This window comes from Salvelinus alpinus, chromosome 3 (genome assembly GCF_045679555.1).
Source record: "Salvelinus alpinus chromosome 3, SLU_Salpinus.1, whole genome shotgun sequence".
In the NCBI taxonomy this organism is placed as follows: Eukaryota; Metazoa; Chordata; class Actinopteri; order Salmoniformes; family Salmonidae; genus Salvelinus; species Salvelinus alpinus.
The window spans coordinates 57,759,635-57,785,255 of NC_092088.1; the positions used below are offsets into that span (position 1 = coordinate 57,759,635).

The window sequence follows — 25,621 nt, forward strand, 5'->3', positions numbered from 1 at the left end:
GGGAACTCCTTCAAGGTGAAGCTGGTTGAAAGAATGCCAAGAGTGTGCAAAGCTGTCATCGGGGCAAAGGGTGAGTACTTCGAAGAACCTAAGATTTATTTTGATTTGTTTAACACTTTTTTGGTAACTACATGATTCAATATGTGTTATTTCATAGTTTTGATGTCGTCACTATTATTCTACAATGTAGAAAATATTAAAAATAAAGAAAAACCCTTGAATGAGTAGGTGTGTCCAAACGTTTGACTGGTACTGTATGTATGTATGTATTTTTTGTTGTTGTCGTAGTAGTATTTTACCCTCTTTCTCCACGATTTTGATATTGCCTCATTGCTGCAACTCCCCAACGTGCTCAGGAGGCAAAGGTCGAGTCATGCGTCCTTTGAAACATGACCCGTCAAACCACGCTTCTTAACACCCGCCTGCTTAACCCGGAAGTCAGCCACACCAATGTGTCGGAAGAAACACTGTTCACCTGACAGAGGTCAGCCTGCAGGCGCCCGGTCCGCCACAAGGAGTCGCTAGAGCGCGATGAGCCAAATAAAGCCCCACCCCGGCCAAACCCTCCCCTAATCCGGACGACGCTGGGCCAATTGTGATACAGCACGAGATCGAACCCGGGTCTGTAGTGACGCTCTAGCACTGCGATGCAGTGTCTTAGACCGCTGCGCCACGGGGGATTCATGAATTACTATTAACATGAATTAAACCAAAAAGAGAAATACAATCAGATTTTTAAATTAAACAATCATCTCACACTTACATTTTCTTTATGGGCCTCTTCACTATTCAACAACATTCACTCTCAACATCTCAATCAAAAGTTTTAACTTCTTGCAAGTCACAATTGTTCTTCATGGAAAATTACAATTTCTTTAGTTATGGTCTTATGCTCTGATTTTATTTTACCAATTGCCAATAAATTAAAATGTCCAAATTAGTTTAACACACTTTGTATGAATTACTGTTAACATGAATTAAAACAAAAAGAGAAATACAAATCAGATTTGTTTTAAATTAAACGCCATACTTTCATCCCACACTTACATTTTCTTTATGGTCCTCTTCACTATTCAACATTCGCCCTCAACAACACTCAAAAGGTAGCCCAGGGTGTGCCTAGGATAATTCATGTCCCACGCTGAGTCGCCAAACTCATTGGAGAGTCTTTCAATGGACATTGACCTAGAAAGTTAGAGTAAGTGACAAATAATAGGGCAAGTACAGTACATTTGCGTTTAATTTATTGCAGACTATACTGAAACGGAAAATTACAGTTTTTGTTTTCCATTAAAGGTGAAAAGACATAATACAGACCACTCCTTCACAATGAGGTTGGCATTAAGAAACATTAGTGTAAGTGATGCCTTTAATGCAGCAGTTATGGGGCAAAACATAATAAAGAGTCTAATTACCCCATTATGTATTGCCCCTGCATTAGGTCACCGTTTTCTACCTACAAATATTACTCCAGGTAGGAACGGCTGAGCTGACCATCTTGTGATGACCATTTACCAAGGGAATAATAGTTAATGTAATCAAACATTCAAGTCCTATGAGCACGAAAGTCAATTAACGATTCCCAATCAAAAGAAAAATGTTAACTGGCATATCATATACAGAACACATGCCTACAGTTCATTTCAAACTCATTTGCTTTTTGAAGAATAGTACCAAAAAATATAGAAAGATAGAAAATCCACCAAAGGTCAGAATGTATGTCCTGGTCCCATCAAAATAAATACCATAATATATTCTCTCTCTGAATATCCCACTTCTATACCTTATGTTCTAAACATCAGGGTCTGTACTGGCTGTACTGTGATGGGAGAGGGTTGATTCCAAATCGCTGTGGCGCTGCACCTAAGGCAGTTCTGAAACCTTGTTGTGATGAAGGCATCCCTACACCCATTCCCGGGTTCATACCCATCCCCGGCCCACTCCCCGGCCGGACTAGGTTTTGGTTGAGCATGTTGGTGTAGGGGGATGCTCCGTAGTTGAGGCCCATGCTGTAGGGCCTCTGGTGCTGGGTGCTGGGAAGCACCATGGGCTGGACATGCCTCCCTGGGGTGTTGAAGGAGAACTCTGGCGGTGGGCTGCTGGGTTTGGATGGGGTGGAGGTGAGCCGGTCCATGTCCTCAGAGGATTTGGGGGGAGGGGGGACAAAGCTGGACAGGCCCCCGTGGTCAGAGGGGCTGAGTGTGCTGGCTGGGAGCACACTCAGGGAAGGCCGGATCCAGTCATCCTTGAAAATCTGAACCGTCAGCGTGGACACGAGGGGGAAGAGGCGGTTGGTCACATGGGCCAGCACCATCTGCTCGTTGGCATCCCGGCGTATTCGGACATGGACGGAGCCAGCCTGCACACAAAGCCGGTGGAAACGACAAGGAGTTAAAGAGTCAGTCTGTGTGTTTACTCCACATTTTCTCGCTCCCTTTCTCTCCCTCTAGCTCTACTGGCAGTACGCTAGGGCATACAGTCTGGAGAGAACAGTGTGGCGACAACCCAGAACTGTGTGACAACAACTGAGCACAGCAGCAACACCACTGTATAAACTTAGTCTACACAGGAATTTACGAGTGCAGCCAAGAAGCTGGCCTATTTATCAATATGACAGCAGTGATGCTGTAATTGCGTAATGTTACCATTACATTATACTGCTATTATGCAGAGTGCAAATAAGTGTTATTTCATTGAATGAGATTTAACGTAGCAGCAGACCAGACAGAATCTGTATTTAAGTAATTCTACGTGAAGCAACATTGTTAGAGCCACAGTCTGAATAATTCACATCTCAGGCGTTTCAATGAAACCAGAATGACTCAATTTCTGTCTTTATGCCATATTCCCTGTATTGGAGTACGACGTGACAACTGTCATCTTTTTGTGTGACTACTCTGTCTTCACAAAGGGAATCAAAGAACATGGCCTTGCTTCTCCTAGAGGCAGAGCAAACAGTGTGAGGCATTTTGCTGGGAGTCTGCTGGGTATAATGAGGAGACAGCAGGGACAGAACGATGATGACATACCAGAGAGCCAAAGCCCACCGTCCAGAAGTGTTCGTTACGGACCTCCAGGACCCCATCCAGAGTGGAGACCTGATGGAAGACAAGTCCAGTTTTACACACATACAGCAGTACATACAGTCTAGAGGTCTGCTCCTGCCCGCTCCCGCTGGCTTTCTGTCTGACTCCCACCCGCTCCCGCAATAACTGGTCCCGAACACAACCGCAGTCCCGCAATGTTATTTTAGGCGTATGTGACGCAGCTTACTTGCCAGCCATGGTCCCAGCAATTCTGCACCCTATAGGCAGTATCCAAATGTGCAAAAATACCTAAGTTTCTTATGTCACATGGCCCATTATATTAGGCTATCGGTAGGTATTACTGGGCTTTATCAACCAATAGGCTAGATGTAGTTTGAAGAGAGCAGAGTGGACACTTGCACTTTCTCTTGAGCTACATTTTATAGCCTACCTTTAAGGAGCAGGACAATTTTCAGATGGGACATATGGGTGATCAGTACTTATTTCAAGGCAATGTAGTAAACTATCGCATAAATCATATTTAGGAAGTACATTTCCTTGGAAATGATAACTGCCCCATGATTCTCCACCGATGCATAGGCTATAGCCTTCTGTATTTAATTGAGACCACATGCCCATCTGATCTTGCACGTACGGATACTGAACCTGAAGCAGCAAAAATGATGAGGGCGGACACTTCCACTTTTTCTTGAGCTACGTTTTGCATATAGAATGTAGACTACCTTCAGGAGCAGGACGATTTGCAGGCAGAGACAAATAAATGGGTAATTCATATTTATGGAAAAGGCGCAATGCTCACTCACGATGGTAGCCTATGCACGCGTTGCGCCTTTTCAATTATGATATTTTTTTTTATTGCACCTGGACTCACATTGGTTGAGCGCCCTACACTTCTTTCCATTATCAATATTACTTTACAGTCACCGTAGTAAACTATAGCCTAATCATATTGAAATTAATTTCCTTTGGAAAGATAACTGCAACGTGTAGAGCCCGACATTAAAATTGTCCGATATTGTTTTTTTTAATGCTATATCGGTTTAATTTCCCTGGAGTAAAACAGCCGGTAGCGGCAGATGTTTTGCCCCCCCCCAAAAAAAAGGAATCAGTATTGGACCCCAAAAAACATATCAGTCGGGCTCTAGCCAAATGATTCTCTGCCCATGCATAGGCAGCCTACTCTACTTCACTGAAACCACACATACTGTTGGCGCACATGATCTCGCACACCCAACTAGGAGAGGAAGGCTACTGAACTTGAAGCAGCGAAATTCTGAGGGTGTGTGAATAACGCGACAAAGAGGTGCTTTTAATACAATAGGAAGGCTTACAAAGCAGAAAGACGTCCGTTTCCAAATAATCTGCGGGATCTGACCGCATCATGAAAAATGCAGACCACGCCACAATCTCTGTAGGGGTCTAACAGAGTCTCTGCCATGAGGGGACCAGTTTAACCTGATCGTGTGACCAGTCCCAGTCAACTCCCATGGTCTGAAAAAACTATAACTGGCTCTAGTTATAATATTGATAGAGTGGCACAATAGGACCCCAAGGGGCACAATATATTTTAAAACATGGTAGGGAATCATTTCAAGTTGTTGCACACTGTGAAATACACTTCAATAATATATGCATATAACGCACAGAGACAAAAATTGGCTTCAATACACATAGTACACGCAACACATTTCAACTGCCTTATTTAGCGAGTGCAACGGGCTTGAAAAATAGGAAAGAGGTCAAAAGAGGACAACCCTCAGCAAACGCATCACTGATTGCCATTAGGAGCAAAGATGAAATGTTCCCATTCGCTTCCAGCACTTTGCCCTCCACAACCATGGCGCCAAACAACTCAAGAGTTGTTGGACCATCAAAAATGGTGGGGAAAAAAACATTTTTTAAATGTTTTCTGTAAACGGTTTGATCACTGTGTAAATATCCCGTATTATGTAAATAATTTACATGTATTCCACCTCATATGCCTCGTTATTAACATTGTATTTCATGTCTAACTAGCTCCATTTGGACATTACCCTTTGTTGTGCCGATGACGTGGATGTCGATTCAGAGTGGTTGGGTTAAAAGTGGAAGACACCTTTCAGTTGAATGCATTCAGTTGTACAACTGACTAGGTATTCCTCTTTCCCTTTATTGTTAGAATTATCTCCTCTCCACAATTCACTAGGGTTGTCCTCATTGCTTTTGTCTAGATGGAGTACAACTATGACCGGAAGTTACTTTTTGTAGCAGGTTAGGAGAGCATTTTAGCGAACCTGCTACGTTAATTCTTCAAACCCGCTGCCTAAGTTCTCCTAACCAGCTACAAAAAAGTACATTCCGTAGCTGTATACCACCTAGTTAAAACCGTCCTTAATTGACCTCCCATCCTATTTCAATAGTTAATTAAACAACAAAAACATCACCCCCACTTGAGTGCTCTTACCTCTCTGAGCAGTTTGTCAAGCTGACCGATGACATGGGAGGGAGTGGTCTAAAGGACAGGACAGAAAACAGCCAGGTGTGAGTCACCAGAGTGTCTCTGTTCAAAACACAGCACTCCAGAAAATCCACAGAAAAACTATTAGTATTTCTTTCATTAGTCCACTGTTGATGCAGTCCCAAAATGTCTCCTGCATCATCATGATGATGTGGCCTTTGCTTCTTAAAAGTCCAATATCTTGAAAACTTGACTGCTCACATGCTAAATATTTTGGGACTGTATCAACAATTGACTGACTAATGAGAAAAAACATCCCAAAATTAAATTTTGGAGTGGATTTTCCCTTTAATGAGTAATGAGCTAAGGTCCTTCAAAGAACATGCTCTCTTTAATTGATTTATTTAACCTTTATTTAACTAGGCAAGTCAGTTAAGAACAAATTCTTATGTAAAATGACGGCCTACCGGGGAACAGTGCCTTGTGCCTTGTTCAGGGGCAGAATGACAGATTTTTACCTTGTCAGCTCTGGGATTCGATCCAGCAACCTTTCGGTTACTGGGCCAACGCTCTAACCACTAGGCTACCTGCCGCCTTAACAGTGTACAGTGCTTCTTCCTTTAAAAGTTTTGAGCTTATGCCACGACCGTTTGTGGTAGATGGTGGCAGATTGTGGTAAATTGCGTCATTCTGACAACAATGGCTGACACTTAAATGACGTGCTGCAACTTTTAAAGGAAGAACAACTGTAAGGAAAACATAATCCGGACAGAACATAACTCAGTCATTCCAAGAGTTTACAGTGTTGAGTTACAGTAAAGTTGTGCGATCCACATCACATCCTACAGAGAATCAATGATCCAGTTCAATTTAGACTGTGGACATGTTTGAATAGCCTACCTGAAGGAGCACCTTCCCGCTGTACACACTCATAGGATACATGGTGCCAAAGATCATGAGGCCGATGGCCACCGCCGAAACTGTGTCCACAGCATTGTAATTACTAGAGAGAGAGAGAAAATCATCAGGTACTTCATAATAGATAATATTAGTACGTTATTAAGTTAGGAGCATATAGCTGTCAGGATAGAGCTGGGTGACATGGACAAAAATCCATATCACAATAAACTGACTGAATTATCATGATAACGATACGTTTATAACATTCATGTATACCACCGTTACTCACAATCATTCATATAACTCAGTACTGTAGTCTTGTGGTTAGTGTCCACCTTGAGATTGGAAGGCTGTGAGTTCGATCCCCGGCCGAGTCATACTAAAGACTGTAAAAATGGCACCTTATGAGTCTTTGCTTGGCACTCAGCATCTTTTAAATTTATTTTTATTTAACTAGGCAAGTCAGTTAACTTCTTTGGGATAGGGGGTGGTATTTTGACATCCGGATGAAAAGCGTGCCCAAAGTAAAATGCCTGCTACTCAGGCCCAGAAGCTAGGATATGCATATAATTGGATAGAAAACACTCTAAAGTTTCTAAAACTGTTAAAATTATGTCTGTGAGTATAACATAACTTATTTGGCAGGCGAAACCCCGAGGACAAACCATCCAGGATTTTTTTTTTTGGAGTTCACTGTGTTTTCAATTGGTTTTCTATGGGAAACTAGATTTATGAGGCACCTGGTTGCAGTTCCTATGGCTTCCACTAGATGTCAACAGTCTAGAAATTGATTGATGTTTTTCCTTTGAGAAATGAAGTACGGCTATTCAGAATGAGTGTCAAGCCAAGTGGAGTCTTTTGTTTGGGGCGCTCGACCTGTAGCTCGCTCCACGTTGATTTTATCCGCTATTGAACACAGTATATTCCGTCTTAAATGTTATCGATTATTTACGTTTTAGCATACCTACGGTTGGATTAGGAAAGTTGTTTGAAATGTTTGGACCAAGTTTACAGGTAACTTCTTAGATAAATTGTAGTCATGTTGGATGAGTTGGAACTGGTGTTTTTCTAAATCAAACGCGCCAAATAAATTGACATTTTTGGGATATAAACAAGGAATTTATCGAACAAAAGGACCATATTTGTGATGTTTCTGGGACATATTGGAGTGCCAACAGAAGAAGATCTTCAAAGGTAAGGCATGAATTATATCGTTATTTCTGACTTTTGTGTCGCCACCTGCCTGGTTGAAAATGATTGTTATGCATTTGTATGATGGGGCGCTGTCCTCAGATAATCGCATGGTTTGCTTTCGCCGTAAAGACTTTTTGAAATCTGACACCGCGGCTGGATTAACAAGAAGTTAGCTTTATTTTGACATATTGCATGTGTAGTTTCAAGAATGTTAAATATTTACAATTCTGTAGTTTGAATTTGGCGCCCTGCACTTTCACTGGATACTAGCCTAGAGAGGTTTAAAGAACAAATTCTTATTTACAATGACGGCCTACCAGGGAACAGTGGGTTAACTGCATGTTCAGGGGCACAACGACAGATTTTTACCATGTCAGCTCAGGATTCGATCCAGCAACCTTTCGGGTTACTGGCCCAACGCTCTAACCACTAGGCTACCTGCCGCCCCTGAGCCCCTGCCGCCCACAGTCCTCAATACCTGCCGCATTAAGGAGATAGCTAGTCTATCGCACGGCCTTACCCTCAATCTTTCTGTCCAGGGTGTGTACATGTACATTAAGCTGCCTCAGGCTCCTGCCCTATGAGCGGCTCGTGCAAGGCTATTTACATATAAGCAGACTTATTTCATTTCAAACTTCACATGTCTCTAGTATAGGCAACTTATCATTATGAGCGATATCAGCAAATGCCCACGATAAGTGGTCGGTGTCGATAATTTTCAGTTTATTGTCCCATTTCTGTCAAGAGTTATCATGGAGGTTGATAAGTAACAAGAGGGATGTCAAACACACATCAGGTCGATAATGGGGGCTTTGTGGAAACACAATTCAGAGTACACATTATTTCTCAACAATACTGATTTATAACTTCCCCGAATCCACTAACTAATTCCATTACACCATGTCGGACTTACTTGATCTCAATGAGCATGTAGGTGATGCAGAGTGAGAGAGCTCCGGCCACGTTGATTAAGACAAAGGGATTCATACGAGGCAGAAGGACACTGCTGAGACTAGGGATAATCCCACACAGGCTGAAAACATACAAACACAAAAATAAAATTACTATACTGAGCCATTCAACCCTGCGGTGATGCTCCAAACGTGTCTAAACTTGTTAGAGTTACTGTGACAACACACATTACCAAAGTGACAACACACATTACCAAAGGGCAACCAAATAAATCACACAAACAATCCAAGACAGGGACTCACAGAAAGCACCTGTAATATACACATCTTCTTAAAAGTTAAAATATTAATAATGCTGAGACTAAGTGATTGTAATATTCTTTCTACAATCTACTAAACACAAATATAAATGCAAAACATTTCAACGATTTTACTGAGTTACAGTTCATATAAGGAAATCAGTCAATTGAAACAAATTCATTAGGCCCTAATCTATGGATTTCACATGACCGGGCAGGGGCGCAGCCATGGGTGGGCCTAGGAGGGCATAGCCCCACTACTGGGGAGCCTGGCACAGCCAATCAGAATTAGTTTTTCCCCACAAAAGGCTTTATTACAGCCAGAAATACTCCTCAGTTTCATCAGATGTCCAGGTGGCTGGTGTGCTCACTGCGGTGCCAGACTCCAGAGGTGCAGTCAAATTGAAATATCCTCAAATCAAATGTTATTGGTCACATACACATGGTTAGCAGATATTATTGCGAGTGTAGCGAAATGCTTGTACTAAACCATTATTTGTAACATTACGATGCTGTCAAACATTGTTGATATTCCGAGTCGGGAATTCATGTCATACGAAAGAATTCCCCTCGACCACGACCGCACATTTTGGAAAACAAACGTACTTCATCGACTTTTGGAAATAACAAAACATGCTGAAAAGCTGCTGTGTTGTTCAATGTGTGTTCAGAAAGTATTCAGACCTCTTGACTTTTTCCACATTTTGTTGTGTTACAAAGTGTGATTAAAATGAATGTCATTTTTCGTCAAAAATCTACACAAAATATTCTGAAATGTAAAAATGGAAGATTTTTTTTTTTACTGATGTTAGAATTTATGAAATATGAAACACTAATATACATACACAAAAGTATGTGGACACGCCGTCAAATTAGTGGATTCGGTTATTTCAACCACACCCGTTTCTGACAGGTGTATAAAATCGTGCACACAGCCATGCAATCTCCATAGACAAACATTGACAGTAGAATGGCCTTACTGAAGAGCTCAGTGACTTTCAACGTGGCACCGTCATAGGATGCCAACTTTACAACAAGTCAGTTCGGCAAATTTCTGCCCTGCAAGAGCTGCCCCGGATCAGCTGCGAAGTGGTAGGCCACACAAGCTCACAGAACGGGACTGCCGAGCGCGTAAAAAACGTCTGTCCTCGGTTGTAACACACACTACCGAGTTCCAAACTACCTTTGGAAGCAACATTAGCAAAATAACTGTTCGTCGGGAGCTTCATGAAATGGGTTTCCATGGAAGAGCAGCCGCACACAAGCCTAAGATCACCATGCACAATGCCAAGCGTCGGCTGGAGTGGTGTAAAGCTCGCCGCCATTGGACTCTGGAGCAGTGGAAACGAGTTCTCTGGAGTAATGAATCACGCTTCACCATCTGGCAATCCAATGGACAAATCTGGGTTGGCGGATGCCAGGAGAACGCTACCTGCCCCAATGCATAGTGCTAACTGTAAAGTTTGGTGGATGAGGAATAATGGTCTGGGGCTGTTTTTCATGGTTCGGGCTAGGCCCCTTAGTTCCAGTGAAGGGAAATCTTTGTTTCAGCAGGACAATGCCCCTGTGGACAAAGTGAGGTTCATACAGAAATGGTTTGTTGAGATCGGTGTGGAAGAACTTGACTGGCCTGCACAGAGCCCTGACCTGAACCCCATCGAACACCTTTGGGATGAATTGAAACGCCGACTGCGAGCCAGGCCTAATCGCCCAACATCAGTGCCCGACCCCACTAATGCTCGTGGCTGAATGGAAGCAAGTCCCCACAGCAATGTTCCAAACATCTAGTGGAAAGCCTTCCCTGAAGAGTTGAGGCTGTTATAGCAGCAAAGGGGGACCAACTCCATATTAATGCCCGTGATTTTGGAATGAGATGTTCGTTGAGCAGGTGTCCACATACTTTGACCATGTAGTGTATATTCTTGGGACCCAACTCTTCAATGTATTATTTTACAGACAGATGGATGCATTCATCCCGTGTTCTCTCTACGTGGTGTGTTTTTGGATCAGATTATATTTTATTTTTGGGATGTGCTTCGTCCTGTTCATAAATGACCAATGTCTGATCTAATTCAAATGGCTAGCCGTTCATTATGCCGTTGTGATACAATTCATGTACAATTACGCATTCATGTGTGTCGCTTTTCAGCATGTGACTAAAATAAATACATTGCTCTCATTTCACAAAAAGAAAAACAAGATTCCTATAGTGAGTGGAACCCCCTCAGATCTTACAGTTGTGTGGTGATGAGGCAGTGTGCATGCTTTACAGATCAGTTTTTTGTGTTTAATCAGAGATGTTAATGCAGTGCATTAGGAGGTGTAACCCATCAGAGTAGGCGTGATGATATGAAGTGATGTCCTACTCAGACAGATGAGTGCTGTCAACACTGGGGATCGCAGTGTCTGGGACCACACATCATACTCATCAGCATCAGTAGGGGGAGTAGAGGGCAATGAGTTCACTCACATTTAGCCAATGTGAAATCATACACTGACATTTAGCCTGTTTTATTTAATTTGCAGCGATGTATTCAGATCTTGGCATAATATTATTTGATTAGATAAATACTGAGAAGATGAATTCTATATAGTGTTTTTAAACTGCATCCCTGTCCAATGTCAACCTCTTATTAAACATGCATGGATACCAGTCCACTGGTGTCCAACAAGGACACACACAAAAAAATAGGCATTATCTTTAAAAAAGAAAAGAAAACCCATTAACCTTAAGAAGCTCGACCTCCGGTCACTTAATTTGAAGCCAACATTTGAGGGGGGTGAGTGGGGTGAGCGGGAAGCAGGATTTACAATCCCAATAATCTCCTAAATCTCCCCGCTGCATTGATATAATTTGAGTACTAGGGACAGGGTCGTGTGATTCCACGGCCGTCTGTCTGTGCGTCCGGCGCTGCCTAGAGAGAGAGAGAGAGAGCGAGAACACTGTGTGGATAGAGGGAGCTTTGTTCCAGAGTGACAGTTTGTATAATCCCACCCACTGGAGACAGAAATTGTGGGATTACGGTGAGACAAACACTTGATATGATGTCGGTCGGCTATAAATACAGGCTAAACGCTGTTGCCCAAATAATAGTACACAGTGGACTAGCTCTGAGGGTTATATAATGTCTACCCACCAAACCCCAGGGAGGGTGGTGAGGCCCAGAGACACGGATGACACGATTACAGCAGATAATGAAACAATGAGTCAAAGTAGTCCGGGACATCCTGTCCACTGTGCCTTCTATTCAGAACAATCAGAACTTTACTCTGTTATACAGCGCCTTCAGAAAGTATCCACACCCCTTGACTTTTCACACATTTTGTTGTGTAACACAGCCTGAATTTAAAAGTGATTAAATTTAGATTTTGTGTCACTGGCATACACGTGGCAACGTACACATACACTGGCATACAACGTACCCCATAATGTCAAAGTGGAATTATGTTTCTATACATTTTTACAAATGAATAAAACAATATTTTATTAATAATAGTATCAATACGTATTCAACTCCTTTGTTATGTCAAGCCTAAATAAGTTCAGGAGTAAAAATGTGCTTTAAATCACATAGTAAGTTTCATGGACTCACTGTGTGTAATAAGTGTTTAACAGGATTTTAATGACTACTTCATCTCCGTTCAATTATCTTTAAGGTCCCTCAGTCAAGCAGTGAACTTCAAAAACGGATTCAAGAACAAAGACCAGAGACATTTTCCAATACCTCGCAAAGAAGGGCACCTATTGGTAGATGGGTAAAAATAAAAAAAGCAGACATTGAATATCCCTTTGAGAATGGTGGAGTTAATTACACTTTGGATGGTGTACAGTGCATTCGGAAAGTATTCAGACCCTTTGACTTTTCCACATTTTGTTACATTACAGCCTTATTCTAAAACTGATTAAATAGTCCGCCCCCTCTCATCAATCTACACACAATACCCCATAATGACAAAGCAAAATGTAGAAATGTTTGCAAATGTATAAAAAAAAAAAAAAAAGTTTATTTATATAAGTATTCAGACCCTTTGTTATGAGACTCAAAATTGAGCTCAGGTGCATCTGGTTTCCATTGATCATCCTTGAGATGTTTCTACAACTTGATTGGATTCTGTGGTAAATTAGACATGATTTGGAAAGGCCCACACCTGTCTGTATAAGGTCCCACAGTTGACAGTGCATGTCAGAGAAGAAAAAACAAGCCATGAGGTGAAATAATTGTCCGTAGAGCTCCGAGACAGGATTTTGTCAAGGTAAAGATCTGGGGAAAGGTTCCAAAATATTTGTGCAGCATTGAAGGTGCCCAAGAACACAGAGCCCTCCATCATTCTTAAATGGAAGACATTTGGAACAACCAAGACTCTCCCTAGATCTGGCCGCCCGGCCAAACTGAGCAATCGGGGGAGAAGGGCCTTGATCAGGGAGGTGACAAAGAACCCAATGGTCACTCTGACAGAGCTCCAGAGTTCCTCTGTGGAGATGGGAGAACCTTCCAGAAGGACAACCATCTCTGCAGCACTCCACCAATCAGGCCTTTATAGTAGAGTGGCCAGACGAAAACCAATCCTCAGTAAAAGGCACATGGCAGCCCTCTTGGAGTTTGCCAAAAATGCACCTAAAGGACTCTCAAACCATGAGAAATAAGATTCTCTGGTCTGATGAAATCAAGATTGAACTCTTTGGTCTGAATGCCAAGCGTCACGTCTGGAAGACACCTGGCACCATCCCTACGGTGAAGCATGGTGGAGGGAGCATCATGGTGTGGGCATGTGTTTCAGCAGCAGGGACTGGGAGACTAGTCAGGATTGAGGGAAAGATGAACAGAGCAAAGTACAGAGATCCTTGATGAAAACCTGCTCCAGAGCACTCAGGACCTCAGACTGGGGCGAAGGTTCACCTTCCAACAGAATAACGACCCTAAGCACACAGACAAGACAACGTAGGAGTGGCTTCGGGGCAAGTCTCGGAATGTCCTTGAGTGGCTTGGCCAGAGCCTTGACTTGAACCTGATCGAACATCTCTGGAGACCTGAAAATAACTATGCAGCAACACTCCCAATCCAACCTGACAGAGCTTGAGAGGTTCTGCAGAGAAGAATGGGAGAAACTCCTCAAATCCTTCCTAACTCAGTTATTGGAGAGGAAGGAAAACCGCTCAGAGATTTCACCATGAAGCCAATGGTGACTTTAAAACGGTTACAGAGTCCAATGGCTGTGAGAGGAGAAAACTGAGGATGGATCAACAACATTGTAGTTACTCCACAATACTAACCTAAATGACAGTGTGCAAAGAAAGAAGCCTGTACAGAATAAAAAATATTCAATGCATCCTGTTTGCAATAGTACACTAAAGTAAAACTGCAAAACATTTGGCAAATAAATTAACTTTCATGTCCTGAATACAAAGCGTTATGTTTAGGGAAAATCTAACACAACATATCACTGAGTACCACTCTTCATATTTTAATATTGCACCCCTTCTGAAAAAACCTACACTCGATCCCTCCGATGTCAACAACTACAGACCAGTATCCCTTCTTTCTTTTCTCTCCAAAACTCTTGAACGTGCCGTCCTCGGCCAGCTCTCCTGCTATCTCTCTCAGAATGACCTTCTTGATCCAAATCAGTCAGGTTTCAAGACTAGTCATTCAACTGAGACTGCTCTTCTCTGTGTCACGGAGGCGCTCCGCACTGCTAAAGCTAACTTTCTCTCCTCTGCTCTCATCCTTCTAGACCTATCGGCTGCCTTTGATATTGTGAACCATCAGATCCTCCTCTCCACCCTCTCCGAGTTGGGCATCTCTGGCGCGGCCCACGCTTGGATTGCGTCCTACCTGACAGGTCGCTCCTACCAGGAGGCGTGGCGAGAATCTGTCTCCGCACCACGTGCTCTAACCACTGGTGTCCCCCAGGGCTCTGTTCTAGGCCCTCTCCTATTCTCGCTATACACCAAGTCACTTGGCTCTGTCATATCCTCACATGGTCTCTCCTATCATTGCTATGCAGACGACACACAATTAATCTTCTCCTTTCCCCCCTCTGATAACCAGGTGGCGAATCGCATCTCTGCATGTCTGGCAGACATATCAGTGTGGATGACGGATCACCACCTCAAGCTGAACCTCGGCAAGACGGAGCTGCTCTTCCTCCCGGGGAAGGACTGCCCGTTCCATGATCTCGCCATCACGGTTGACAACTCCATTGTGTCCTCCTCCCAGAGTGCTAAGAACCTTGGCGTGATCCTGGACAACACCCTGTCGTTCTCAACTAACATCAAGGCGGTGACCCGTTCCTGTAGGTTCATGCTCTACAACATTCGCAGAGTACGACCCTGCCTCACACAGGAAGCGGCGCAGGTCCTAATCCAGGCACTTGTCATCTCCCGTCTGGATTACTGCAACTCGCTGTTGGCTGGGCTCCCTGCCTGTGCCATTAAACCCCTACAACTCATCCAGAACGCCGCAGCCCGTCTGGTGTTCAACCTTCCCAAGTTCTCTCACGTCACCCCGCTCCTCCGCTCTCTCCACTGGCTTCCAGTTGAAGCTCGCATCCGCTACAAGACCATGGTGCTTGCCTACGGAGCTGTGAGGGGAACGGCACCTCCGTACCTTCAGGCTCTGATCAGGCCCTACACCCAAACAAGGGCACTGCGTTCATCCACCTCTGGCCTGCTCGCCTCCCTACCTCTGAGGAAGTACAGTTCCCGCTCAGCCCAGTCAAAACTGTTCGCTGCTCTGGCACCCCAATGGTGGAACAAACTCCCTCACGATGCCAGGTCAGCGGAGTCAATCACCACCTTCCGGAGACACCTGAAACCCCACCTCTTTAAGGAATACCTAGGATAGGATAAAGTAATCCTTCTAACCCCCCCCCCCTTAAAAGAGTTAGATGCACTATTGTAAAGTGGTTGTTCCACTGGATATCATAAGGTGAATGCACCAATTTGTAAGTCGCTCTGGATAAGAGCGTCTGCTAAATGACTTAAATGTAAATGTAAATGTTAAAGCTTGGTGGTGGCTGCATCATGTTTTGGGTATATTGGTCATCGGCAAGGACTAGGGATTTTTTTTTAGGATAAAAAGAAACGGAATAGAGCTAAGCACAGGCAAAATCCTAGAGGAAAACCTGGTTCAGTCTGCTTTCCAACAGACAGTGTGAGACAAATTTACCTTTCAGCAGGACAATAACCTAAAACACAAGGCCAAATGTACACTGGAGTTGCTTACCAAGACGACATTGAATGTTCATAAGTGGCCTAATTACAGTTTTGACTTTAAATCAGCTTGAAAATCTATGGCAAGAGCTGAAAATGGCTGTCTAGCAACTAGCAACCACCTTGACAGAGCTTTAAGAATTTTAAAAAGAATGTGCAAATAATGTACAATACAAGTGTGCAAAGCTCTTATAGACTTACCCAGAAAGACTCACAGCTGTAATGGCTGCCAAAGGTGATTCTAACATGTATTGATTCAGGGGTGTGGAAAGTTATGTAAATTATATATTTCTGTATTGAATTTTCAATACATTTGTTAAAATGTATATGAGGTGCTTTTGCCCTAGGTAACCTGGAGAGTGGGTAGGATTGTACGTGCCTTTTACTATTCAGGATGGAATGCGACAGAAAGCCACTTCAATAATATTTGGGGTTTTAGAATAGATTATGAGAGTCAATCTAATTTAGGCCTAGTTTTGTTTCATAGACTGCTACTGCTATATTATTTGAGATCAGGGTGTTATAGCTATGAGGGAACGCCTGCATAATGGAAAGCAAAATATAGCTGGACCTGCAATGAGTTAGAGGCTTGTTTCACATGACCCTCAGCAGCTCATTCACATAACCCATTAGGAGGTAAGGGAGGGTTCTTTTTCAATGAGTCCTCCAACTCCAAACATGACTCAGCCTTTTGTCATTTTCCACTTCCTGAGTGGCATAATCCAGACCGGGGCACCAGCAGAGAAAGTAGAGGTGCAAAATGATCTCAACACTCTGGACTGAAACAAAACCCACCAACATCCATTATTCAGACAAAACAAGTGAGGCGATTCATCATCCTGGAAGCTACTATATGAGGAAAGGTGGAGGGGGTGGAGTTTCACTGTCAAGCCTCTCCCCAGCCCTGCACAGGGTCTCCAGGGGTGAGGGCCAGGAAGTGGCTGACCTGAGAGTATCCATCAGGTCTTAACCCCAGGGCAAGGGCACACAGCACAATATGGAGGAGGTGAAAGGGAAGATAAGAGTTTCACACCTGACCTCTACAGGCAGGTTTCGCCAGAGGGGGTCATTGTAATCCATTGGAAATGACATGAGACCGGCCCTTGCTGTCCAGATACCTTACAATAATTCCAAGAAGCTCAATTAAGCCAATATTTCCCTGAAAAAGCCACTCCCTAACATCTTGCTGAAAAAATATACTACTACACCCCATGTCATGTTTTATGTACATTTTGAAATGTTTTAGTCATTTCGCTCTTATCCAGAGCGACTTACAGAGTGCATTCATCTTAAGCTAAGTGGGACAGACACCCACATATCACATTCATAGTACCGGTAAGCACATTTTTCCTCAATAAAGTAGCTAGCAGCAAAGTCAGCGCTAGTAAAGGGGGGGAGACAAGTGCGAGTGTTAGTTCACGCAAGGGGGATGCTGTGGGATTATTTAAAATACTATTTGAAGAGGTAGGGTTTCAGATGTTTTCAGAAGATGGACAGGGACTCTGCTGTCCTGGCTTCAGGGGGAAGCTGGTCCCACCACTGGGATGCCAGGACAGAGAAGAGCTTGGACTGGGCTGTGGGAGCTGCCCTCCCGTAGAGGTGGGAGGGTCAAGAGACCAGAGGTGGCAGAATGGAGTGCTTGGGTTGGGGTGTAGGGTTTGAGTATAGCCTGAAGGTAGGAAGGGGTAGTCCCTCTTGCTGTTCTGTAGGCAAGTTCCATGGTCTTGTAGTGGATGCGAGCTTCGACTGGAAGCCAGTGGAGTGTGTGGAGAAGCGGGGTGACATGAGAGAGATTAAACACCAGGCAGGCTGCAGCGTTCTGGATAAGTTGCAGGGGTTTGATGGCACAAGCGGAGAGCCCAGCCAACAGCGAGGCAGTAGTCCAGACAGGAGATGACAAGTGCCTGGATTCGGACCGGCACCGCTTACTGTGTGAGGTAGGATCATAATCTACGGATGTTGTAGAGCATGAACCTGCAGGAGTGAGTCACTGCTTTGATGTTTGCAGAGAACAACAGTGTTGTCCAAGGTTCTTTGTACTCTGGGAGGGGGACACCGTGGAGTTGTCAACCGTGATGGAGTGGTCTTGAAGCGGGCAGGCATTCTACGGGAGGAAGTGTAGCTCCGTGTTGTTGTGCTTGAGGTGGTGGGCCGACATCCAAATGGAGATATATGCCAGGCACGCAGAGATGCGTGTCGCCACCTGGGTGTCAGAAGGGGGAAGGAGAAAAGTAGTTGAGTGTCATCCAAATAGCAATGATAGCAGAGACCATGTGAGGATGAGAGCAGAGTGACTTGGTGTATAGAGAGGGCCTAGAACTGAGCCTTGGGGGACACCAGTAGCGAGAGTACGTGGTGCAGACACAGATCGTCTCCACGTCACCTGGTAGGACTGGCCTGCCAGGTACGATGCAATCCAAGAGTGTGCAGAGCCTGAGAGACACCCAGCCCTGAGAGAGTGAAGAGGAGGATCTGACGGTTTACGGTGTCGAAGGCAGCGGATAGATCTAGGAGGATGAGAACAGAGAAGAGAGAGTCGCCTTTGGCAGTGCAGAGAGCCTCCGTAAAACACAGAGAAGAGCAGTCTCGGTTGAGGGACCCGTCTTGAAGCATGACTGGTTAGGGTCAAGAAGATCGTTCTGAGAAAGATAGCAAGAGTTGGTCAGAGACAGTACGCTGAAGTGTTTTGGAAAGAAAATAAAGAAGGTCTGTAGTTTTTGACGTCAGGAGTCAAGTGTTAGTTTAGGAGGGGAGCGATTCGGGCCATTTTGTAGTCAGAGGGGACGCAGCCAGTGGTCAGGGATGAGTTGATGAGGGAAGTGAGAAGGTCTCCAGAGATGGTATGGAGAAGGGAGGAGGGGATCGGGTTGAGCGGACAGGTTGTCGGGTGACCGGACCTCACTAGTCGCAGGATTTCATCTGGAGAGAAAAAGGGTCAAGGCGTAGGGTAGTTCTGTGTGTCTATTTACCCTTTAGCCTCAGTTTGATTGGGACAGACTGCTAATCACATTACACACATACACTGTGGTGCATATATTTCCTGAGGGATGCTTGGGAGGGAAACTGTCCACTTCTGGACTACAGGGGGAAAACAAGGAGGATCAATACAGCAGGATGACTCATTGAAAGAGGATCTTACCTTCGACTCAGGTCTGCGACATGCTCCTGGAGCCAACTGGTGCTGGCAGCTGTTGGGAGGATGGTGCGGGGGGGAGAGAATGAGGGATGGAGAAAAAAAAAGAGAGAAGACAGAAGACAGGGGTCAGAATTACACACATCAACACAGTGAGAGAGCATCACTCTAGCAGCCCTTATCTGCAGTCTGTTCCCATATATCTTCCTCCACAGTTGCCATTGTTGTGGCGGTAACAGGACCCGAGTGCCATTTGATCAGCAAGCAGAGTGTGTCCTCAGCTGTCCACCCCGCAGGATGGGTTACAATCACAGACGACTGACCAGGGGAGGGCACATATATGATTTTAGAGTATCCCACCGCCATCTGTGATGTTTAAACACAAATGGCTACAGAGCAAACCTCTCAGCTCATATTGGCTAGTTTACTGTGGTTTAGGCAGATAAGTGAGAGGCATTGAGAGAGACTACAAAAAAGCCTTCCCCAAATCCAATTTTCACTCCCCCACATAAGCCTGACCACACCAGGAGTTTTGGGGTGTTTGTGTATGTGTATGTGTGTTTGCTCTCCTTGAACATGTCTCTCCCTGACTCTGAGATGACAGGACACAAAACATCCACATTTTCAAAGCAAAGCTAAATGTTTGGTCCAGATTTTGTACGACAATATTCTCTGAAAGAGACTATGGTGTGGCAAAAAGGGACAGGACATAGTCTTATGCTCTAATTAATTTGTACTGATAAATCATGTGCATGCGCAAAAACACAAAACGTTAATAAATTGATAACAGTTGCAAATGTGCAATAAAAGCTATTTCTTTTTTCCCCTCCGCTCTGCTGAGGAGTATTTTTCTCCGCTCTGATGAGGAGTATTTTTCTCCGCTCATACAGGAGTAATAAAAGGCCTAGTACAATAAGTATTTTTTTTAAAGTATATTTTTTCCCAGTTGCAGCATCCTCAACACCCGTAGTTCCCATGGCTATGATATTCGGTAGGCCTAAGACATGGTAAAAAACAACTAGACCTAATGGTTCCTTGTTGCACTTTATGATTTATTTTAAAATGTAGCCTATATTCAAATCCAGATGCATCTTATTCGAAAGACATAGTCTATGGGATAGGCAAAAATGTTCCGTCAAACCATGAAAATATATTTTAAAACTAATTTAGGTTGTTTCGCATTTTGTTTACACAACTTAACTAATGTATTTTATAACTTGCTGGCCTGTATTTAGGATTTGTACAGTACGATAGGAAAAAGGCATACCCAAATAGGCCTGTTAGTTTTAAGCGAATGCATAAGCAAATGTTCATTTGTTTTCATGTGTTAGGCTATAAAGAATGTTATAAATATTAATTTGCTTTATCGGTTTATATATTTAGGATTATTACAGTTTGACAGGCAAAAGGCATATAGCTTAAGGATAATAGGCCTATTCGTTTTTTCGCCTAAGCCAATGTTCATTCAAGTGTTATAAAGGATGTTATAGGCAAAAAACTTTTTTTATCTGATTGTTGTTGACACCTTGACTTTTTCCACATTTTGTTACGTTACAGCCTTATTATAAAACTGATTTAATAGTCCCCCCCATTAATCTACACACAATACCCATAATGACCAAGGAAAAATATGTAAAAAAAAAAAAAAACTGAAATATCACATTTACATAAGTATTCAGACCCTTACTCAGTACTTTGTTGAAGCACCTTTGGCAGCGATTACAGCCTAGAGTCTTCTTGGGTATGACACCACCGTACAAGCTTGGCACACCTGTATTTGGGGAGTTTCCCCCATTCTTCACTGCAGATCCTCTCAAGCTCTGTCAGGTTGGATGGGGAGCGTCGCTGCACAGCTATTTTCAGGTCTCTCCAGAGATTTTTGCTCGGGTTCAAGTCCGGGCTCTGGCTGGGTCACTCAAGGACATTCAGAGACTTGTCTCGAAGCCACTCCTGCGGTGTCTTGGCTGTCTGCTAAGGGTCATTGTTCTGTTGGAAGATGAACCTTTGCCCCAGTCTGAGGTCCTGAGCACTCTGAAGTACGTTTTCATCAAGGATCTCTCTGTACTTTGCTTCGTTCATCTTTCCCTCGATCCTGACTAGTCTCCAAGTCCCTGCCGCTGAAAAGCATCCCCACAGCATGATGCTTCCACCACCATGCTTCACCCTAGGGATGGTGGCAGGTTTCCTCCAGACGTGACGCTTGGCATTCAGGCCAAAGAGTTCAATCTTGGTTACATCAGACCAGAGAATCTTGTTTCTCATGGTCTGAGAGTCCTTTAAATGCCTTTTGGCAAACTGCAAAAGGGCTGTCATGTGCCTTTTACTAAGGAGTGGCTTCTGTCTGGCCACTCTACCATAAAGGCCTGATTGGTGGAGTGCTGCAGAGGTGGTTGTCCTTATGGAAGGTTCTCCCATCTCCACAGAGGAATTCTGGAGCTCTGTCAGTGACCATCGGGTTCTTTGTCACCTCCCTGACCAAGGCCCTTCTCCCCCGATTGCTCAGTTTAGCCGGACGGCCAGCTCTAGGAAAGGTCTTGGCGGTTCCAAACTTCATCCATTTAAGAATGATGGAGGTCACTGTGTTCACTGACTACATCTCAGCGTTCAACACCATAGTGCCCACAAAGCTCATCACTAAGCTAAGGACCCTGGGAGTAAACACTTCCCTCTGCAACTGGACTGGATCCTGGACTTCCTGACGGGCCGCCCCCAGGTGGTAAGGGTAGACAACAACACATCTGCCAAGCTGATCCTCAACACTTGGGCCCCTCCTGTACTCCCTGTTCACCCACGATTGCGTGGCCAAACACGTCTCCAACACCATAATTAAGTTCGCAGACGACACACCGGTGGTAGGCCTGATCACCGACAACGATGAGACAGCCTATAGGGAGGAGGTCAGAGACCTGGCAGTGTGGAGCCAGGACAACAACCTCTCCCTCAATGTGAGCAAGATTCAAATTCTTACTGGGTTGGTAGGTGATCAAATACTTATGTCATGCAATAAAATGCAAATTAATTAATTAAAAATCATACAATGTGATTTTCTGGATTTTTGTTTTAGATTCCGTCTCTCACAGTTGAAGTGTACCTATGATAAAAATTACAGACATCTACATGCTTTGTAAGTAGGAAAACCTGCAAAATCGGCAGTGTATCAAATACTTGTTCTCCCCACTGTATATAGCCTTATTATTGTTATGGAATTTTCTTGTGTTACTTTTTAATTTGATTAGATTTTTTTTACATTAGTTTATTTAGTAAATATTTTCTTAACTCTTTCTTGAACTGCATTGTTGGTAAAGGGCTTGTAAGTAAGCATTTCACAGTAAGGTCTACACCTTTGGCGCATGTGACAAATAACATTTGATTTGATTCTTGGTGACCTTCAATGCTGCAGACAATCCCCAGATCTGTGCCCCGACACAACCCTGTCTCAGATCTATCTCTATTGACAATTCCTTTGACCTCAAGGCTTGGTTTTTGCTCTGAAATGCACTGTCAACTGTGGGACCTTATATAGACAGGTGTGTACCTTTCCAAATCATGTCCAATCAATTGAATTTACCACAGGTGGACTTGCACCAAGTTATAGAAACATCTCAATGATGATCAATGTAAACAGGATGCACCAGAGCTCAATTTCGAGTCTCATAGCAAAGGGTCTGAATGCTTATGTAACATAAGGTATTTCTGTTAATTATTTTTAATAAATATGCATTTTTTTTGTTGAAAAACCTGTTTCCGCTTTTTCATTATAGAGTAGTGTGTGAAGATTGATGAGGATTTAAATTTTTTTTTTTTTAATCCATTTTAGAATAAGGCTGTGACGTAACAAATGTAGATGAAGTCAAGAGGTCTGAATACTTTCCGAATGCACTGTAAATGCAAAATTTGTAAGCTATTGAAAATGATATTAAAAAGCGTTGTTGCGGGAGCTTATGCCGATTGCCCACTGAGCAATTCAACGACAATAACAAACACTTTGATAATATTAGAAAAATGAGCCTATATTGTTTAATTTGTGAAATAAACATTTACTGCAACTTTTATTGACAGTAGCCTATGTGTAGGCCTATATTATTGCCTGTTTGGTTTGCAAGGAGGGATTTCCCAAGGGCACAATTTATTTGCCTACACTTCAACTAAAGCAGAAACGTACCAGGTTTGTTTAAACTTCCTATTTGATAAGTCTCTCTTGCAATTGTTTGTTATCTCTCTCATTATTACTAAACAACTTTCTGAGATGGTTGATCATGAAAGAGTAGGCTATGCCTAGGCCAACAAGTCACATTAAAATCGATTGGAGATTGGGGAGATAAAGATTTTAAAACAATACGCCAGAGTGTCTGCTGCAAAAGGCCCATGATAAATCGACATTGGAAGGATGGAATAAAACATGTTAGGCCCTATCTGACGTTTTGCTCTGCTTTGGTGCTCTCTGCTCTTTCTACACTACTGAGCAAAAATAGAAATGCAACAATCTTACTGAGTTACAGCTCACATAAGGAAATCAGTCAACTGAAATAAATTAATTTGGCCCTAATCCATGGATTTCACATGACTGGGCAGGTGCGCAACCATGGGCGGGCCTAGGCCAATCAGAATGAGTTTCCCCCCACAAAAGTGCTTTATTACAGACAAAAATACTCAGTTTCATCAGGAATTGCAGTCAAATTCAAATATGCTAAACCATTGTTTGTAACATCACAATGTCGTCACCATCGGTGATGGCTGTCAAACATTGTTCATACTCCGAGTTGCTTTTCATGTAATAAGAAGGACTTCCGTGACCACGGCCACAAATTGGGGAAAACAAACATTTTCCATTGACCCCCAAAAGTATGTGGACACCACTTGAAATTAGTGGATTCAGACTTTTCCCGGGTAGTGTTATAATCTGTCCTCGGTTGCAACACTCACTACCGAGTTCCAAACTGCCTCTTGAAGCAACGTCAGCACAAGAAATGTTCATCAGGAGCTTCATGAAATGGTTTCTATGGCCGAACAGCCGCATACAAACCTATCCCCATGCGCCAAGCGTCTGGAGTGATGGATCACGCTTCACCATTTGGCAATCCGATGGACAAATATGGGTTGGCAGATGCCAGGAGAACACTACCTGCACCAATGCATAGTGCCAACTGTAAAGTTTGGTGGAGGAAGAATAATGATCTGGGGCTGTTTTTCATGGTTCAGGCCCCTTAGTTCCAGTGAAGGGAAATCTTTGTTTCAGCATGACAATGCCCACGTGCACAAAACGAGGTCCATACAGAAAAGGTTTGTCAAAATCAGTGTGGAAGAACTTGACTGGCCTGCAAAGAGCCCTAACCTCAACCCCATCGAACACCTTTGGGATGAATTGGAACACTAATTGCCCAACATCAGTGCCCGACCTCACGAATGTTCTTGTGGCTGATTGGAAGCAAGTCCCCGCAGCAATGTCCCAACATCTAGTGGAAAGCCTTCCCAGAAGAGTGGAGGCTGTTATAGCAGCAAAGGGGGGACCAACTCCATATTAATGCCCATGGTTTTGGAATGAGATGTTTGATGAGCAGGTGTTCACATACTTTTGGTTATGTAGCGTAGAACGTGTTATTGATTTGACAGTTGAAAAGTTTTATAGACGATGCAATCGTAAAATACCCCAACCCTAGTATCATGTACCGCTTCTTAAGGATATGAGTCTGAGGTGCTTGTGATGGAGACAGGAATAGTCCTAGAAAGTCTGCTTGCTAACCAACAGATAAGCAATCCTCTTTCAAGTTTACTGTCCATAGCCCCATTTCCGTTACAGCATTATAAAGGTGTTTAAGTCTATAAATGTTCATTTGAATAATACATTACTAATCATTATGAATAAAAACAATTATTTATAATCATAATGCAAACCATCTTAGTGTACAAAAACAGTCAGAGTAACACATGAAACCCACCCCCCATTCTGGGGACTTGTGTTGAGTAAAGCCACAGGAAGGGTAATTTTGCTGGGCCTACTCCATGAATGAACCATTTTAGCAGAGTGACTTATTTATGATATGGCAGCCTGTCTGGCTGCCTCAGGGCTCTGCCGTCTGGAACATGCTTATATAATACAATTTTGAACTCACTGTGTGTGTGTGTGTGTGTGTGTGTGTGTGTGTGTGTGTGTGCCTTTAGCGTGACTAATGCACTCCTGGCAATGAGATGTTAAATGAAGTTAGCCTGTTAATTTAGCCTGGTTTATTTGAGTGTGGGGTAAAGTGAATGACCCAGACAAAATGTACCCAATGTACAGCTTCACCACAACTCATCAATCACAAACAGCACAATCTAAATGTGCATACTAACATGAAAACCATCTGTCATTGTGCACTACATCACTGTTACTCAATGCAACCTGCTAAGGGCCAAAACACAGGAAGAAATCCTTCCAAACCAAGGAGAGGACTGGTGGAGAGAGGTACAACTAGAGCCATTCAGAGCTCTTCTCTGTGGCACGTGACTG

General features: G+C 43.5%; 1 protein-coding gene across 6 annotated transcripts in view; it reads right to left on the reverse strand.

The window, feature by feature from the left end:
• Window positions 1–1,227: 1,227 nt before the first annotated feature.
• Window positions 1,228–25,621, reverse strand: part of LOC139571002 (zinc transporter 6-like) — an 85,745-nt gene continuing 61,351 nt past the window's right edge. For 5 of the 6 annotated variants that reach the window (XM_071393438.1, XM_071393435.1, XM_071393434.1 and 2 more), the window contains 6 exons: window positions 19,141–19,189; window positions 8,492–8,611; window positions 6,385–6,487; window positions 5,491–5,538; window positions 3,030–3,098; window positions 1,228–2,359 (listed from right to left, as the gene is read on the reverse strand). In XM_071393438.1, the coding sequence (XP_071249539.1) occupies window positions 1,799–2,359; window positions 3,030–3,098; window positions 5,491–5,538; window positions 6,385–6,487; window positions 8,492–8,611; window positions 19,141–19,189 (950 nt within the window). In that variant the 3' untranslated portion in view covers window positions 1,228–1,798. Of the gene's footprint in view, window positions 2,360–3,029; window positions 3,099–5,490; window positions 5,539–6,384; window positions 6,488–8,491; window positions 8,612–11,516; window positions 13,237–19,140; window positions 19,190–25,621 lie in introns of those variants that run through there. The other variant, XM_071393439.1, reaches the window with a different exon arrangement.